General features: G+C 39.2%; 1 protein-coding gene across 1 annotated transcript in view; it reads left to right on the forward strand.

The window, feature by feature from the left end:
- The window catches only part of sash1a (SAM and SH3 domain containing 1a), a 370,653-nt gene extending 350,466 nt beyond the window's left edge, over positions 1-20,187 (forward strand). The window contains exons 18-20 of the mRNA XM_042333542.1: positions 9,356-10,542; positions 15,499-15,630; positions 18,721-20,187. Coding sequence (XP_042189476.1) covers positions 9,356-10,542; positions 15,499-15,630; positions 18,721-18,792 — 1,391 coding nt within the window. The 3' untranslated portion in view covers positions 18,793-20,187. The remainder of the gene's footprint in view (positions 1-9,355; positions 10,543-15,498; positions 15,631-18,720) is intronic.
- The last annotated feature ends 419 nt before the right edge of the window (positions 20,188-20,606 follow it).

Here is a 20,606-nt window from a genome sequence, read left to right on the forward strand (position 1 = left end):
CATTTTTAAAGCTTTCATTTTCCTGCTCAGTGTGTATGGCAATGTTTGTTAACTGATTTGGGATGTTATACACAACAGGTCTTTGGTTGATGTAAACGTACATCACTCTTGAATTGAACCTGCGTATTTCTCTGGCATTTGATCTATTTTTCAGTAACCACTAAGTCTTTTTTATGCTCAGAGCTGGTGGATGTGAACAACAAAAGCAGTTCAGAACTGAAATTCCATCTAATCTTACGCTTTAAATCCATTCTTTTTTAAGACTAAAGATTGTGCAGAATTGTGGTAAATCCTCAGATTCATTTGGAAACTGACTTCTTTTTAAGAACTGCAGAAAATTAGATTTGAAATTAAGACTGAATTTAATTTTTCTTTACAATTCTGCGCAATTTAAAATTTTAAGACATATATGGTCTTACAGACTGAAGTAGGTAGAATTGCTGACCTCAGCAATTTACAGTCTAATAAAATATTGAGCAGGTATGAGTTCGTGAAAAATAATTACATCAAAATTATAATAGTGCACATTTGTTTATTGCAATAAATGAATGTCTGTTTAAAAGTAGGCTATTGAAAATGTAAGTATTTTCAGATTGATTAACTCAAATTTTAAACCATTTTAAATTTCAAGCTTGTTCACATCATAACAATAATTCTTGCATTTGATATAGAGCATTTCACGTCAAAAGGATGTATCTTAGCACTTCACAACATTTACTGTAAAGTGTAGTGACTATGTAAGTGAACGCACAAGCCAATTTATATACAGCAGTGAATAACCAATTCTATCTGGGGGATTGTTGACCAGGAAACTGGAAAAAACTCTCTTCTGTATTTGAACAGTGCCATGGGATCTGTAACCTACAAAATTAAAGTCACTACGCATTACAACAACAACTTGCATTTATATAGTGCCCTCCACACCTGGGGGTGTCTCAGAGCACTTAATAATGGTGGAGTCCGAGGCCGAGCCAGGGGGAGGGGAAAGGTGACCGTAGGCGCAATCGAAGATGAAGGTATTCAGGCGCGACCTGACGATGGGGAAGGAGGGGGCGAGCGAAGGGATTGAGGGAGGGATTTCAAAAGTTTCGGCTGAAGGCACAGCCCACGATGGTCGAGCGGAGGATTCGGGGGACACGGAGGAGGCCGGATCCAGTAGAGTGTAGACAGCAGGTATTATTGTGGGGAGAGAGGAAGTTAGAGAGATTGGGGGAGCCAAGGAATGGGGGATTGAAACATTATAGTGAGGATCTTGAAGTCGATCCACTTTGTGACAGGGAGCCAGTGGAGTTTGGCAAGGACTGGGGTAATCGGGGTACGCAATTTGGTGTGGGTGAGAATACTCATGGCAGAGTTTTGAATGAGCTGGATTTTGTGAATAGTGGAAGAGGGGAGACAGGCAAGGAGGGCATTAGAATATTCCAGCCGAGAGGTGACAAGGGCATGGACAAGGATTTTGGCAGCTTTAGGGGTGAAATATTGTCGGAGATGGGTGAATTACGGAGAATCCAATAAAGCACTTTGAAACATCCTTTTGACATGAAAAACACTAAGTCAAATGTAAGAAATTTAATTATGATTGATCCATACCTACTTTTTAGCTTGGCAAAATTAGTTCTAGTTAATCCCACTGGAATACTGTCTTTTTATAGCGATTTATTTAGCTATTGTTTCTACGTAGTGTTACTGTAATTACTTAGATCAGATTACATTTTAAAATCAGAATTGACCTTAAAGGAATCCAGGAAATGGTGTGTGTATGAATATTCTTTAGCATAAAATATTCACTAAACAAAAGGCTGTTTTAAAAAGAAATGTGCACGTGTGTGTGACTGGCCTGATCTGAGCTGGTGTTATTTTTTTGCTCTTTCAGATACTGGTTTTGATGAAAATGACATTAAGATTAGACTGGATAACTAGCTCCAACTATCTCTATCTCAAAAGTAACACCGCTATTTAAGAAGGGTGGGAGAGAAAAAATGGGGAACTCTTGACTAATTAGTCTGACATCGGTGGTAGGGAAAATTCTAGAGTCTATAATTAGGGACGTCGTCGTGGGGCACTTAGAAAGTCATAATATGATTAGGCAGAGTCAACACGGTTTTATGAAAGGGAAATGGTGTTTAACAAATCTTTTTTGAAGATGAAACTAGCAGGTTAGATGGGGGGAACCAGTGGATATAGTGTATTTGGATTTTCAGAAGGCATTCGACAAGGTGCCACATAAAACGTTGTTACATAAGATTAGGGCTCATGGAATTAAGGGTAATATATTAGCATGGATCGAAGAGTGGTTAACAGGCAGAGAGTAGGGATGAACAGGTTCTTCTCAGATTGGCAGGGTGTGACTAGAGGAGTGCTGCAAGGATCAGTGCTTGGGCCTCAACTGTATACAGTCTACATCAATGACTTAGATGAGGAAATAGAGTTTAATATATCTAATTTGCGGACGATACAAAGCTAGGTGGGAAAGTAAGCTGTGAGGAGGACACAAGGAGGATGCAAAGGGATATAGACAGGTTAAGTGAGTGGGCAAGAATGTGGCAGATGGAGTATAATGTGGGGAAGTGTGAAGTTATTCACCTAGGTAGAAAAAATAGAAAAGCAGATTATTTTCTAGAGGGAGAGAGACCATATAGTGTTAGTATTCAGAGGGATTTAGGTGTCCTTGTACACTAATCACAGAAAGTTAATATGCAGGTACAGCAAGCAATTAAAAGGCTAATAGCATATTGGTGTTTATTGCAAAGGGGTTAGAGTAGAAGAGTAGGGAAGCCTTGCTGCAATTGTATAGAGTCTTGGTGAGACCGCACCTAGAATATTGTGTGTAGTTTTGGTCTCCTTATCTAAGAAAGGATATATTCGCCATAGCGGGGATGCAACGTAGTTCACTAGGTTGCTTCCTGGGGTGAGGGGTTGACCTACGAGGAGAGGTTGAGTAAACTAGGCCTATATTCTCTGAAGAACATAGAAGAATTAGAGGTGATCTTATAGAAACCTATCAGATTCTTAAGGGTCTTGACAGGGTAGATAGTGTGAGACTGTTTCCCCTGGTTGGAGAATCTAAAACTAGGGGTCGTCTCAGGATTAAAGGTCAGCCTTTTAGAACTGAGTTGAGAAAACATTTCTCCACTCAGAGGGTAGTGAACTTATGGAATTCTCTACCCCAGAAGGCTGTGGTGCTCAGTCATTGAACATATTCAAGACTGAGATCAATAGATTTTTAAAAACTAAAGGGACTAAGGGATATCGGATTGGGCACTAAATAGAATTAGGTTAGAAGATCAGCCATGATCTTATTAAATGGAAGGGCAGGCTCGAGGGGCCGAGTGGCCTACTCCTGCTCCTATTTCTTATGTTCTTATGTCCAACCTCCATTAGTATGGCTCCAAGGAAAAGGGAATGCTTTCTGCATATCTAATGTTAAATGATGCTTGAGGGCAGCAAAGTTAATTTCACTATAACATTATGTACCGGAATCTCCCACAGTGATAGAATGTTACTCTCTTGTGCCAGTCTGAGTCCATCTCAGTAGCTAAGATGCTTGAGCCAGGTGGTTAAGAGAGATTCTCTAAGTTAATACCAAGTCAAATCTCAGTGTCCGGCTTCTCTAAAGGCATAAAAAGAGCAACTCCACTCAGAAGGCCAGCCATGCTTTGAAATTATTTAGTTGGGCTCCTGATGTCGTGACGGACTTGATGATCCTGTATCTGAGCCAGGCACTCTCATAGTGCTCCAAGGCACTTTACTGATTGACCAGCGCATCTGTATTCTAGATGGGGTTTGAAGGATAGGCCTGTCCATGGTTGATGGGATTTCTCTGCCTAACATTCAATAACATTTTAAATCAATGCCCTAATTGTTTGGGTGATTCAAGCTGAACAAACACCAGGACTCTTTGCAGTGCTTTGGACTGGTTAGCTTATATTTTAGCTGGGTCAATTCCATTAACGTCCCAATATGTATTTTGAGACCTCTGAATGCTGCACGCCTGCTTTTGTGCGTTCATGGTAGCTGTAATCAAGTTTGATTTCAAAAAAAGACATCAAGATCTGCATGATATCGCTGCCATCTCTCACCACTACCCTGACCAGTACTTTTATTGGGGGATAGGGGGAGTCCACAGTGGAATTTAAATGCTTCTTGTATATCAACATTAGAAAGCATAATAAGTGACTCTTTGAGGAAAGAACAGTATTTTGTTTTCCATTATAATATTGTATAGTGGAATCCATCATAGCTGTCTTTCTGTCCAGGTCTGAGTGTGTCTCAGGAGAGATAACCCTTTTCATGACATTCTCCCCATTAGACACATAGAGAATTTGTAGTGTCCCCATTGCTACCCTGGCTGAGATCAATGCACACAAGATGAAATCTGGGGATTTTCCAAGCTGTTGGTTCAGTATTACACCCCCTCAGTGGCTTCATCCACTACGTCATTGGCAGAATCCTTAAATGTTCTTTCCAAAATATTTATCTATATCCCCTGGAATCTGATACTCAGACCTCAATACCTAATACTCCACTAACAAAGATGAAATTAAAAGTAGAGTGTAAGCCAGCACATACTTTCCATCTATCTCTTAAATGCTAATACCATGTGTCTGTTGGAGTCCTAAATATCAAAGGGATGCTTTATGAAACTAAAATAACATATGTCCATCATCACAGCAAATGCTTTTGTAAATATCTATTAAAGCTATTGTGATGGATGGTACAGACCACTGCAGCACTATCACCAAAACAGTTTCAAGAGATCTATATGAATGGGTTATATCTCCAGTGAGGGTTAATGTATCTACTTTTTTCAAAATGTGTGTACCTTGCTACTTTTCAAAGTAATGCTAACATTAATATTAATGCTAATATTGTGTAATATACACCTTAAGTATATATGTATTTTCCAATAGCCGTGCTCTCACGATTAAGAACAGATTCTATAGTGTGTTTCACTTACTTTTTAAAGATCAGCTGTAGTTTATTTTTCAGAGCAATTTTAAAAATCTCAAAAACTATTGATTCCGAGTCAGGCCTATAGATACAATTCCGTTCAGACTAGAATTATTGAATCATAAAAATTAAAACACAGAAGGGAGGCTTTTCACCCATCAAGCTAATGCTTGTGCTAGCTTCCCAACGAGCGCTATTAAGTCTAATCCCAATTTCCTTCTCTGCATAAGGGAACAAATCAGCAGCAATCGTGCACTAGATGTAGTTAAGTAGACATGCTGGACTTAGTGTATTTATCTGTGGCAGTTAGCTTACCTCTTCTAGTGCTGTCTCCTGCATTTTCTCTCTTAATTCCAAATCAATGCAGACCTCTTCCACCACTCCCACTCCTATTGAATGAGCCCATGATAAATAATCACATAGTATATTTATATGTATAGGGAGTATATATTAGTATAAACTGTGAAGCGCATTTTGATGTCTCAATGATGTGATAAGGTGATATATTGAATGTAAGGATTCTTATTATTCAATGTTCGCATTCACAAAATATTAAATCAGCTCGGGTGGGGAATATGCAACTGGGTCATTGATTGACCAGAATTCACCATGACACTGCTTTGTATATTTTGGGATCTAAAGGCTTGTTTAGTTAAATCTTTACATTTTTCATTTACATCATGTCACTTCTTTGTCTTTGTTTTCCATCTTTGTTTTAAAGCGAGCATCCTTTAAAACAATTTTAGGATAGCTCGCAGATTGTTTTGAGTTTTTTTTTGCATTGTTAAATTCCCTCTTGTGGGTGGATCAGTAACCAGAGGAACACAGATTTAAGCTAATTGGCTAAAGAACCAGAGGGGAGATGAGGAGAATTTGTTTTATCCAGAGAGTTGTTACGGTCTGGAATACACACCTGAAAGGGTGGTGGAAGCAGATTCTAGAGTGACTTTCAAAAGGGAATTGGATACATACTTAAAAAGGAAAAATTTGTAGGGCTATGGGGTAAGAGCAGGGGAGTGGGCCTATAAATAATCCTTGCATTTGATATAGTGCTTTTCACGACTTCTAGACATCTCAAAAGCGCTTCACAGAATATACTGTAAAGTGAATTGATTGTATATTTGTAGGCGAAACACAATAGCCAATTGCGCACAACAATGTCCCACAAACTATCGTGGATTGAAGTGACCACATTATTATTGTGTTTTCTTGAGGGAATATTATTAGGCGTGTGGAGTAAGGAAACTTGCCCAAGGTTTCGCCCTGCCAGGAATTAAACCCAGATCTCTCGCTTGCGAGGCGAATGCTGTAACCACTGAGCTATGCATTTCTTCTTAAGAAATCTTTTACAAAATACCGCAAATTAGCTTCCTTTGTCATCATGATGTCACCTCCTTGCAGCATACATATATCATCACTCTGTGTTGGTAAACAAGTTTTTTTTAAAAAAAAGAGGTTGCTAAATATCCCATTTCAAGAAGACATTACCTCACTAAGAAACCCAAATAATAAATATTATGGAAAGTGGGAATACCAGCTTCCAAATTAAGGCTGATTTTAGGAATCTTGCATATTCTGCACTGTTTTAAATTTTAAGGCAGCCTAAAACTAGGTGGAAACTATGCACCTCTGGTTTTCCTGCAGAGATGTTGGAGCTTAATTAAGCGGAATTGCAGTGCTTATAAACAATTATTTTTAAAAATGATGACAATTCTGATGATTGAGTTTTTTTTAATTTTCCCCGTTATTTTCTGGTGTGTTGGTACTGAGTCTGCTTCATTTTATATTCTTTCCTGCTCCGTTGTACACCAGGAAATTGCTGAACCGATGCCAGATGTGCACGTGGCAGCTTCTTTATTCTTTGCATGTACTTTTGTGCTCTCACTTTCTTGCTGAAAGGTTTTGTCTGTACCATGCCATAAGGGCGTGCGTGTGTATGTGTGCGTGTGTGTTCGCGCGTTAAAACAACTATAGCAATTTAACTACTTTTTCTTCATTCTCACTTTTAACAACCCTCTTCAAATAAATATTCCTTGTCTTAAAATGCATAGTTGGTTTTAATCTTGTTAATATTATTCCTTCCTAACATGTTAGATTAGGGTTGTCTTCTGCACAAATGTCAGCTGGTGGCAGGTTTGGCTATGTTGAATACCTTCCACTCCCCCTTCCGACCCCAGCTTTGCCTCAACTACAGGCACTTCCTCTTCTACCTGAGCAAAGAGCAGCACAATCAAAAAGAGACTTATGGCTCAGGCAGACTGGGGCTTTGTGGTCTGAAATTCCACCATATGATCATTTTGGCTTAAGATTTAAGATCATGCGGAAATTGTGGAAAATTCTTAAATTTGGTCTAAATTTAGAAATCCTAATTTCTTAATTTCTTTCCACAAAATGTGGAAAATGAGCTTCCAGATCAATATTGATTGAAGGATTTTTAGGACTGTTTTAAATTTTAAGATGGGCTGAGACTAGGTGGAATTTGGGCCTCTGATTTTCTCTAGAACCAAGGGGATTTTTTTTAACACACACAGTGAATTTTTAAAACAAATAAACAATATTCAAGGTTCATTAAACTATAGTGCAGCCAAAATTACATATTGGATTTCTTCAGAAAGGATATTGGACAGAAAATTCAAAGGGACATTTTCCACATGAGTCTAGATTTAACTTTTTTAAACATTTTACAACGTCCCGAATTTGACAAATTTTTAAACACAGCCTTAATTTTGCAGCCGCTTTTTTTCTAATTTACTGCAAAGAACTACAGAAAACTGTCTTGAAAGTTAAGGCCTAAATTAACCATTTGCCAAATTCTAGATTCTCTGAAGTGCCACATCAATAAGAGTAAATCTAGATCCAGGTGGAAATTCTTTTCCCATAAATGATACAGAACACAAACATGGTACACACTAAGGAAATAAGAAATTAAGGGCTTTGAGGTTACAGATACCTACTGAACTGTCCTCATCGAGGTGTTAGATATTTTATTACTGAATAAAAAGAGAGTTTGGGCTATGACTACATGAAAGAGAAGGGAATGGAGGAGCATAGGGGGAGGCAAGGGAGTGGGGGGGCTTAAGATGGTTGGAGACTCCGGTATAGTATAAACACAGGCACAAACTAGGTGGGCCAAAGGCATGTTCTGGTGCTGTAGATTCCATGTAATTTTCTGATAAACAAATGCCTCCAATGGCAAGGCTCACACAGATCATGTGCATGGATCCTTTCGATATTTGGCATTTCCTCAGGTTAAAATTATGACATTTAAATATGAACATAACAAAGAGTCTTATTTCTGGAATCCTGATTATTTAATTTATTTGCCTTTTTGTGCTGCTTGGAGAACCAGCTACTCTGACAGTATATAGATAGGCCAGTGTCTTGTTCAGCACTGTAGCCATTGAATTGCTGTTGTTGGCATTCAGTAAAACAAACAGCTTGATACTGTGATTGGGAGGATTAGGGTGAGTATTCTGGAGGAATGAGATTAGATAGCTGAAGGGTGTTCTTCATCCAAACCAATCTTGTGAGTGCTTCATGGACCCCAAATCAGCCTAGTCTTAACTTGTACAATTTTATCTTAAAATTTAAGATTGCATAGAATTGCATAGAATTCTAAATGTAGAAGCCAGTTCTTTTCAAGATCTGTGGAAAACTAGAATCCAGTACCAGGCAATTTAAAAATTTTATGCACTTTTAAGATTTAAGACAGGTTGGTATTACCAGGCCAGAAGTATGATGAGCAGCCTTTAAACCTATTTATTTATTACAAAATGGGAGAAGAGGCTTTCTCATTATCATATGCTGCATCTTACATCTGACTTCACTGACATAATGCCAACATACGTCATTAGTTTAGGAGACCTGACAGCACAATATATTAGTGATTAATATATTGATTCCAGGGGCTTATAGAGGGGGGAGATGGGGGCACAGTTGGCAGTAAGTTCACAATCTCAGGTTGGGGCAGGTGGGGTGTTGGTGAATGCAACCAACACACGTTTCTCTGGATCGAGGAGGAAAAAACTGAGGGGAAGTAAACCAGAGTAGTGCTGGCAGCAAATTTAAGAGCAGGATTTGCTTAATTGCTGGCATCTAAATCTGAGAACAGTCCGTGGAAAAAATAATTTATATAATGATATATGTACAACTTGGATTTCTTAATGAGGAATATTGTTGAGAAATAAGCCAATTTAGACCCAATTATATTGTACAGCATGAGAAATCATCAATTGCAGTGTCTTTAGAGTGCAGTTCTGGCAAAGGTCAAGTTGGAGTTCATTGTTTCCTTGTCATTCTTTAGGTGGTTTTCCAGGACAAAGCTGCTTCCAAATCGGAGGGAGGAGATATAAAGATGGTATGTTGGTATTATCACTGATTTCAACTCGTATTTCTCTGGTTTCAGGCAAAGGTAGAAAATCCTGGCCCCAAGGCTCAACTAAGTCATCCTCAAATCCCGGACCGCAATTTAAACGCTCATCGTCAAACTTTCCAGGACTCCAGCGAACTAAATCTGCAGAAAACCTGCAGTTTGGAAGAGGTAAAGAGAAAAGGATTGTTAAACCCTCATTTCCACACAACTCCAGAAACTCTGAGCATTTACACAGAACAGGAAAGTTTGGTCATTTCATATATGCAATGACCCCGAAAGCAACAAGTCATGAGAAGCAACAGATCAGAGCGACTGTGAGTTGTGAGAACTTGGTGATTCTCCATCCTGTTGAGAAGCCTTGGCGAAGGTTTCATTCTTTAGATAAGATTCAGAGTGAAACTGGCTCTAAATCAAAGGCTCCTTCAGTCACTGAGACATCTGTTGCTCTGCCTCCCCAAACTACAGGCAGTACAGGATCAGAAATCGAGAAAAACTCTAGCACCAGCCTTTACGCTCGGAGTACAAAGAAGTCCTGTGAACCCGATGCAACTCCTCATGTGACTCCAGAAATTCACGGAGAAGAAAACAATTGTGAACTATCAGATTGCATGTCCAAAATAGCCCTTCAAACTCCAGAAGACGAGAGCCGCCAAACTCCACACAAAGAGTGTGCCTTTCAGCTTGAAGCCACAGTAATTCCACTTCAAAGTAATGAACAAAGCAGTCATTTTACAGAGGGATTCAAAACCAGGCCAGCTGTGTGCGATTTAAAAGGAAGCGAGCAGTTTGTGACTGATAGCAGGACACATTCCAGAAAGCCTTCGCAGCCGCCTCCAGTACCTGCCAAGAAATGTAGAGAGCATATGGTAAATGGAGTTTATCGTCCACCCTTAATTTTGAACAACATCTTGACTGGTTCAGATGGATCTCCTCTACCAGTTAAAAACTCAAACGCTTCCAGCACCAGTGAGTGTGGGCTGGTTATTAGTGTGCGTGCTCCTTCTACCATTGCAGAGGGGCTCAATGCTCCCTTGGCCACACAGGCACCCTGGTGTCATGCAATGCCAGAGACTGCCTGCATACAGCAGCTTGGCGTTAAATTGGGCCCTGTATCAGCAAGAAAAGCTTCCTGGATACGAGAGCCAGATCAAGAGACATTAATAGAAAAGAAGTTAGAATCCGAAGGGATCGACCTCACAGACAAACCCTTTTCTGATAAGGTATGATTACACCATTTATTCCTATTGGGTAATTAATGTCCTTTTACAGCTTGCACAATGCCAACAGCAATCCAATCTTCCATCACAGAGACGGTAAGAAACATTATTGGCAGGTTCGCGATTATCTCCATCGAGACGAGCTCAGTTGGTTGTGGACGAACCTCCAGGGATCATTGGGAGAGTGCTGCACTGTGTTAAGGAAGTGTTAAACTGAGATCCCATCTACTTGTTCAAATGGACTTTAAAGGTCCCATGAAATTATTCAGAAAGAGACGAGAGTTTCTCCCAGTGTCATGGCCAACAGTCATCCATATCAATTGGTTGAATCAATTCCATTCACTGTGGCTGTTTGTAGAACTTTGCTAATGCAAATGCTTACTTATTAACCGCAGAACCAGTCACTGGACTTGATAGTAATAATCTGTGAAGCAATTTGATGTGATAGGACCTATAAAAGTGTTCTTTCTGTTAGAGCAGAGATGTAGATATTTCAAAGCATCTTCACTGGATCGTATTTCCCCCTCTCAGCTTCCCGTTAATGGTACTGTGCTTTTTCTTAAGAAAGTTTGTAAACGAAGAGCAATATAATAATCCTTGCATTTGATATAGCGCCTTATCATGTTGTTGAGAAGTCTCAAAGCACTTCACAGAATATACTGTAAAGTGAATTGACTGTATATTTTTAGGACCAAACACGGCAGGCAATTGAGTACAGCAGTGTCCCACAAACAGTCATGGATTGAGTGATATAGCTATGGCTGCCACTGCAGTCCTCAACCCTACATTTAACACTAAAGACTATGTACAAAGGTTTTCAGTTGTTTTTCCAATTTAACTGCAGGAATTAGCACACAACCATAAGGCACTGAAATAAGCTATTTCTATCATTTCCTGAATGAGCTTAATATGATTTGGAAGCTGGATGTTTGGATATAAAAGTGTGCTTTTCAGACTGGCTGTGATAATTTGTATCTGGTGGCTGTTTAAACAAAACACTGACTGTGGGCTTACAATTTCCCCCTTGTTCTGGGTGCCAGTAGCTCAGAGCTGAGAATGAGCTGATCTCTTAATAACCTCAGTTCCACCACAGAGTCTCTTTCAGGAGTCTATTTTTCGGGGATTCTGGATTCCCGCTGATTGAACCACCTGTTTGTGGCACGTTGAGTTTGATCAGTAACCGAGCACGGTGGGTGGAGTGGGCAATAATGGATCCTGTCATCTTGACTCGATTAAAATCTCTTTCCTTCCCGCTTCCCCCCCCAAATACCAGGAATGAAGCCACTTGATCTGTACTGGATAAGCAGCGCCTGTCTCCAGTGATACAAAGATGTTTTAATACATGTACTGCTGTACTGTGCTGCACATTTACATTTACCCTCCAAGTACCTTATTCACTTAATTAATGAACGTGAAAGTGTTCTGGGTTTGAACTCCCAATGGGTCCATTCAAACCTTTTAAGTTTGATTAAACAAATAGTAGCATTTCTAAAAATACCCTCCTTGAGAATGGGGTGGGTGTGTGCATGTGTGCATATGGCGGGAGGGGGTTGGCCATTGCGGTGGCAAGTGAATATCTCTGGGGTGAACTAGTTCAGAGGAAGAGAAAGACATGGCAAAGCAAGGAAGGTCTGCGGTAATCCAACATAAATATGGAAATGTAGACGTGTACTCAGCCCTGGATGGATGAAAGCCCTGGGTGGATGGATGGGTGCGGTCCTCATAGTTGAATGTATTTTTTTTCAAAGAAATAAAAATGTTTTCGAAGTTCTCAGATCGTAAGAGAAACACTGTAAATGGAAGGGAAATGACTGCACTCGGAGTCCAGGGGAGGGGGTTCGCTTGATCCAATCCAGGCAGTGGGGACCATGTTATTTGGCCACCGGTATCTTTGCTCTTGGCACCAGCGCTGTTTACAGTGGCAGGAAAGAGAAGCCTACAAATTGCATTGATCCCTCGGATTTTTGGAAACTCAACAAAAGCATTTAAAATACTTAGTAAAAATACTTCCATTTGATAATACAGCCTTATCACATCGAAACATTTCAAAGTGCATCACCGAGTTTTTCTGTAAAGTGTAGTGACTGTGTATTGTAGGTGAACACATCAGCCAATTTTCACAGAGCAACGTGGCAGAAGCAGCTATGAAGTGAATGACCTATTTATTTGGAGGATTGTTGGCCACCAAGAGAAACTCATTTTGAATTGTGACATTGGATCTTTAACCTCCACCCGAACCAGCAGATAGGACTCATTCGAGGGAAGGCACCTTCGACAATACAGTGCCTCACCAACAATGTGTTCATCCAGACCGGTGATGGCCAACCCTTATGGTCAGCCAACAAAATACATGCTATTGATTGAATCAAGAAAAAGTTTAAAAGACACTACCGATCGAACACGGACTTACCTAAACATCTTAAAGATCCCATGTCACGGTTCAAAAGAGTTTCTCCCGGCTCTCTGGCCAACAATTCTTCAAACAAAATTGCTCATTCACTTTATGACTGTGTGCAGTAATGGACCACAAATAGGCTGCCACCTTTGCCCACAAAATATGCAGTCACACCACTTTACGGCATATCCTGTAAAGCAGTTTGAGAAGTCTCGATGACATGAAAAGGCGCAGTATCAAATTAAAGCATTCTTATTAATTATAATCAGCTCCATGTGTGATTGAAGATGTAAGTTGCAAAAGTGCTAACATAGAGGAAAACGAACAAACATTGCAGTCTGTAAAAACAGACACCCCACCCAGAGAGAAGAAATACTTTGTGGGAAGAAAGTTGACAATGAGAACACAGGAATGTAGAGGACCAGAAAAGACTGTTGCAAAGCTCACTTCTATTGAATTCCAAGACAAACTGATGGCCAGAATCAGATGGAATGAAAAGCTTTTCCTATCTCCATGTATGTTAACGATTTTAAAATATTTTACCTGCTTTTGTGCTTAGTTTATTCCCTCTCTCCTACCAGAAATACCCTAGGGGCAAGATAAGATCCCACACAATCCCTCAGAAAATTCTCTTTTTCCCTGATTCTCTTTTCTCTGCTGCTCCCCCCCCACCCCATTGCAGTTCTAAATAACATGCCCATACATTCACAGCTCTTCCATAGGAGGAACCCTCCTTATAGCACCAGGTAGGACACTGGAAAATTAACAGCAAGAAATGTAAAACGAAAATGGGGAAGGCATGGACTAAAAGGGTTTCATTTTCATTCCCACTGATGCCATGGGCATGATGATCCAGTATTTTGATGTAATTGTGTGGTGTAATGTAAACAAAAATAAGAGGCCAACAAACACTTCACCAGTGAAGCCTATCTCCTTTAGAGCACAAAATAGGGTAATAGTTCAGACTCAAACTCAGAAGACACTTTGCCAAATAAGATAGATGTCAAAACTGGAAGAAGTTGTAACTTCAGCGTGAAAAACATTTAGAGGAACTTTAGCGTTAGCCAATGCTGGAGTGTTACATAAGCATTCTGATTTGTATCATTGGTAAGTGCATTACGCATTGAGTTCTTCCCTGGTGGAAAATTCCAAACATTTGCAGTGGAAAAGTCCTAGGTATAATTCTCATAAATATTTGTGTAGTAAATCTAAGCCTTTAACACAGTTCCTGTAATAATATATCATTTATCACCGTTTCACGCCTGCATTTTCTGCAATCCATGAAATGATAGATCTAACCATAAAAAAGGAATCAGATTAACAACAGGACGTGAACCCGTTCAAATCTGGCAACAAGACAGACTATTTCCTCTTGCAATAATAAAGCAAAAATAGTACCAAAGCACTTATGAAAGCTTAACCCATGTTTTTGTAGTTATTTTGGTAAAAACAATTTATAATAACTTGAAAGCCACTTTGTGGCACGAGGTCATTGATGTGTTGAATTGTTGCAGTGAGGGATATGGGGCAGTTCCTTCGGGCAACCTGAGTTCACCTGCTCTAGTGCATGCTTGTCCGAGGTGGTGAGCTAAGGATTATTCTCTAGTCCCATGAGAGCAGTAAAAAGCAGACAAAGATCAAAAGATGTTTTTATTTGATGGTAACACCCTTCACACGGGGTAACACCAGACCACTTTATAAAAGGGTATGGGAGAAGGAATTGGGGGCATGTCGTATAAACACTGGTATGAACTAGTTGGGTCGGATGGCCTATTTCCATGCTGTAAAGTTCTATGTAAATACTACACCAACAGTTCTGTGGCAAAACGGCTTTTATAGTACTATCATAGATAGGGTGATACTGGGTCAAAGATGCTGCTTTTTTAAAGTAAAAGTAATGATCAGTAACGTGGGAGCCTATTCTACCCCTCCTTCAAGGTACACCTCAAAATGTACTTCTTGGACTGTTCTTTCGGTCACCTTTTTCTTCCCCACCCGTCTTGGCTCTCAGCCCCAATTTGGGTGCATACCCTGGACTGTCCTCCTGACGTGAAAGGCATTATACAAACATAGAGTTGTTGTTGTTTTATATGTCATGTGTAAACCACTGAAAAGAGAATGACAAGTTGCCTTCATTGTAATATGTAATACCAATGAAAACGATTATTAACATAATTATTAACATAAATATTAACATAATTAAGAAATCCTTCTATGGGTTGTTCATTGCATCATTAGGACACCTGTAATTCTCTCTACACATGGTTTGCACAGTTCACATAACAGATCTGAATAATTACCATCTTTATAAGCCTGTCGTGCATTGCTCCTGAGCATTTGCCTGATTCAGTCCAACAATCCCTCAGGTGAAATTGGTCATTGCCTTCATAGCAGCTTGTGCTGGGTGCATATTGGTTGTGCATTCACCTGCAGAATATACATGCACTACACTTTACAGTAAATCTTGTGAAGTGCTTCAAGTCGTCCTCTCGACATGAGAGGCATTGGATCAACTGCAATGATTATCTTTTTTTTCATTATTATTCTCTGGTTTGATATTTCAGCACGGTCGTTGTGGGATTCCGATTGCACTGATCGAGAGATACGCAGAAGAGCTGGGGCATCCTGTCAACCATATGGCTGCAAATATGGACCAAATACGAATAAAACAGCTCCTAAAGCAACATCGCATGGGAGTGAGTATCTTACCCCGAAACAATGCTTTGCTTGAGCCCTTGTGAAATATAGCTCTAATTGGTCTTGAACTTGTTAAGATCCACACTAGTCTTAGTAACTTCTGTGAGAGCATGAATCCTTTGTGATATTTTCTTTGGATCAGTTGGGAGTGTCTGGCGCACATGAAAACTCATCACTATGCTTAAGAACATCCAAACCAAACTACTGAGAGTTCCATTTATGTATGGAAATTTTCATTTGTCTGGAATGGGTGTATGCACTCGTTCTTGGGGGTATGAACCCACCCTGCTCGCCTTTCAAAGCTTTCCAAGAACTTGCCTGGCAGTAAATTTGCCTCAATAATGGCATTATCATGAATGGGTTGATGGAATTATAAATTTGTCCTCAAATAATCTATTTTCACATTTGCCTACAAATACACACACAGAAACATGTAAGGTATAGTGGGAGTTATAGATTGGCTAAATTTCCACAATGCAACTTTTACTGACTTGGAAAGATTAAGCAAAAGTACAGTTAAAGAGGAAAGTTGCGAGATGGATCTTAAAGGAGACAAGGGAAGGGTTGAGTCTGAGAGACTCCGGGAAGGAGTTCCAGTGTGCGGGGGCAGAAAGTCTGAAAGCCCAACCACCATCGTTGGGGTGGGCCAGGCAGAGAGTTGACTTATAGAAGCTGTAAATTTGAAACTTGGCTTACATTTTATCTCCAGAGCAGGAAACTATCAGGCAATTAAATAGGCGGTTTACAACCAACAGGAATCTTATCAAAGCTGCCTTGATGCCCAAAGGAGATCATATATCAAATGCAAGGATTATTATTATTATTCAGTGAGTGGCTCAACTGTATAGGAAGGTCCAGGGTTCAATCCTTAAAAAGAATGGCAGGAAGCTAGTAACCAATTTAACACTGAATTTAAGAATTTTCCAAAACTTTACCCAATCTTAAATGTTAAAACTGGCTAAGACTATAAGGGATTTGGGGACTCTGGTGAGAACAGAACAGAATTGGGATCCGCTGTGTACCCCTCACAGTGAAACTATCTGCAGAATTCAGTCAAGCCTTAGACGTGAATAGTAGCCAGTTGACCAATGAAGGTGATGACTGTGGACTGTGGACCCCCACAACCAATAGAAGGGAAAGGATTCCAGGACCTCTAAGGGAGGTGGAAGTGTGGAGATACTCACAGAGATCAAAATCAAAACTAATATCCAGATATTGCACTGTTACACTGTAAAAACAGTGCAATGCAGTAATATTAGGATTACACTTTCTTGTGCGCACATACTTTTGCCCCTGTATTTTTCCTATACACACAGCAAGTAAAACAAAACAGTGATATCTGACAGGATTTCATAACAGGAGAGCAAGTGGGGAGCAGAGTTCCTGTGAATCAGCATGGCGTACTTCTGTTTTCCATATTAAGGAATCCTGTTAGAAGTCGCAGCATGTTAGATCCAATGAAAGCGATGCTAGTACTTTTCTGTGTTTTCAATTCTTTGGACACAGGGAAAAAAAATATTCCACATAATAGAAAAACCCTTTTTCTCACAGTTTGCTTTCTTCCTGTATGGTAAACCTCAAATTATTCTAACAACTTGGGGATACAAAAAAGGTCTATAATTTTTAATGCTTGCAACTTTGAAATATCAATATATATTCTCACCGTAAAGCACATCTCACAGTAAGTAAGCAAAGCAGGAGCCCTTTACAATAACAGTACACAAAAAGCTCCATTGATTATTTTTGTGTCTAAATATAAAACACTATGTTCAATCTGTATATTTAAAATCAAAACATAAATAAAATTACGCTGGAGTTGGGTTACTAGAAGTCTGTGCATTTCTCGGATGAATTTGTCTGAGCCAACAACATGCACCAGAAAATTTCCAGTAACTTAACTCTAACATCAGTTCATTTCAAGAATATTAAAAAAAATAAACACTTCTCCCTCACCTCTGCTCCCCTCTCTTTTGTGACTTTCTTCCACGCCCATGGAGCTCTGCTGGCTTCTTTTTTCTTGTTTGGATTCATGGGTTTAGTTCCTGGTAGTTCTGCAGCCTCCTGCTTCCTCTGCTGACTGAGCTGGTATTGATTTTCAGCGACACTCTAGCTGTGCCCCCTCAACTACTAAAGGCAAGAACTAGTCCACCATAATCTCCAACCAAGAGACCGCTTGTGGCAGCTTCTCACCCAGTCACACAGGAAAATCTCACCCAAAGGGTGGGCGGTAGGGGAGAGAGGGTTGTGGGTTGGGGGCGAATACAAGTGCACCTGTAGTCGGTAAAATGAGGTGTATGAGCCAATAACCAGGAATTCTTTCCTTGCTGTTTCCTTGTTTTCTTTTTATTTCTAATCCTTTGTTTTCTGTTTGTCTTTTCTTTTCCTTGTTTGTTGTTTCTGATTCTTTACTTAGAATGCTGTTTATAGTACCAGGCATATTGAGCCCATTAACATTTTGCATTAAACAAAATTGAAAACAGTTCAGAAGCAGAGGTTTGAGCTGTTTTATCTGTGGATTAATGTAGAAGCATGGCTTTCATTAACAGTGTTTCCTTTTACAGTGCAATTGCCTGCTGTTTTATTTTTTGGATTTACAAACTCCATGCTAGGTAACTGGAGCCAGTGCCACTATATGTTAATCTCTTTGTAAATGTGCGTAACAAGCAATGCACAGACACCAGATAATAGCTGTTAGATTCTGTGAGAAAAGCACAGAATTGGTACCTTCACGAACATCAAACAAATACTGCAAACAGTTGTACAGAAATTTAGCATTAAGGGCACAGAAAAGGTTTTCCAGGGAGTTAGAATTAGTAATTTACTTTATACTCCTCTTGTGCTACTTAATGGTTGGTCCACAAACTAACACTGATTAACAATAAACTTTAATGGTCCATTACACAGGTCTGTTCACCACAATTCTATTCCCTCACTACAGGGAATGTTCCATATGAAGGTGGCATACAAATGTGAAACTCTCAGTCTGGTTTGGATCTGTATCTAAATTTAGTTCATATGTTCCCAGTGCAGATCTATGAGGCAGTGCCCCCAATAGAAACAGCTAACTTACTGATTTGTTTTGTGCTTAGATTCCGAGTTCCCTGAATGAGATGAGCAGAAAATCTTTAGTTCCTGGAAACGTGAAATCACTCTCCAAGTAGCTGATCTTCATCGGACTCCTCGTGCACATCACTTGCCTTCACAGCAGCTGGTTACAGCACACTGGAACAATTACAAACCAATCTTGGAACACGATTAAAATACAGTACAGTATGACTACTAATGTAGTGCTGAGGAGTTGGCTAATTAAAAGATAAGTGTGAAAGATACCAGAGTACAATAATACTGGAGGGCTAATAGGCACAAGAGGAATTATTTTGTTATTCTATAGTGGTGAGCTACATGCAGTGACTATTTTTTCTTTTTTCCCTGGGAGCTGCAGAAAGAGCAATAATATAACATGTAGACACTGGGTGAATGCAGAGAGGAATATCTGAAAACATTAGCTCTGATTGGAGTGCATTAAATTGCCATTCAGAAAGTCAGCCCATTATATTATCTGGCTTATTTATCTTACAATTGGCAAGAAATAAAAGCACTCAAAAAGAAACATGAACAGAAAGTTGGGTATTATATCACTACTCATTATTTTGGTTATTAAATGCCTCAGTTTGCTATTGCTTTGCTTGCCTTAGCAATAGAATTTCAACTTCACCAAAGTAACCTGAAAATGCAAATCCATTACAAGGTAAACTTAAATATAGTCTGTTAGTATTTTATAATGGTACAAAGTCGTCAGTTTTTTTTTATATATTAGCCTTGGACCTGTCTATATTTTTTACTGTAGCAAAATGTTGACTATTTTATGCTGCCTTAACAGTAAAACCATTATTTCATAAAGGTGGAAATTAGATTTGGAAGAATCCAGAAATACCGCTATAATAATTTCCAGTGTATTTTGCTCGTGGCAGTGGTAAATTTTAGCTCAAAGACTATTTTAAATATTCACTAATGAAACAAAGCACCTGCTTTTGTCTACCTTTCATGCATTTACAAATGACAGCAGTATATTGTCAATAGGTTTCCAGTCCTCAGTTCTACAAATTAAGCATCACACTTACATTGTAATCTTCGTGTTTGCATAAGCAACGTTCTTACAATAAAATAGTTTTATCCGTAATCTGGTTCCATCCAAACCTATTATTTCTGTACTGTACAAACTGATTATTCTAGTAACAGCTTGGGATATTTTCTGGACAGAATCCAAGTCACATTTCTATAAATTGATATTGAGTTCAAAATACTAAAGGGCAACACAAAATTATAGAATAACTAACAATGTTGCACTTTGTGTATATGAAAATATTTAAATAACTTATTTGCTTCATTTCCTTAAAAAATGTAAGTAACTGTAATATACGCAGCAAAACATTCTTTTAAAATGTAGTCAAAAAATGCTGTAATTTGTGTCATGTGAGGTATATATGTGTTCAAAATTTTAAACCATTTCATTTAGCAAATTGTCTATAAAAAGTGTTTCTTCAATAAAGTAACAATTTGACATTTCTGGGTCCATTATTCTACAGATGAAAAACTACATTTCGGATGTACAAGTTTTGTTACTTTCTTTTGTCCTAAGGTAAAACCCCAACAACTCTTTTGCCCTCTTGTCTTTATTCGGATTCTTTGATCATACAAAAAGGAGTTGAGGTTCAGATCAGCCATGATCTAGGATGACTGAACGGGCTTGAGGGACTGAATGGCCTGCTCCTGTTCCTATGTTCCTTTGACTTATGCTGCAGAGCTGTTATTTTGATGATGTGATTGTACTTTTAATCAAAGGCACTGCCTCGTGTTAGAGTACACTCCACAATTATCAGTCATCTTCTAGGAACCTCCTCAAGTGTCAGTGTCAAGTCTCAAGTTACAAGTGTCGAGAATAGTGGATCTCGGATAGTCATTTAAACAGTGCGAG

Source organism: Callorhinchus milii, unplaced genomic scaffold, assembly GCF_018977255.1.
Source record: "Callorhinchus milii isolate IMCB2004 unplaced genomic scaffold, IMCB_Cmil_1.0 Scaffold3, whole genome shotgun sequence".
NCBI lineage: Eukaryota > Metazoa > Chordata > Chondrichthyes > Chimaeriformes > Callorhinchidae > Callorhinchus > Callorhinchus milii.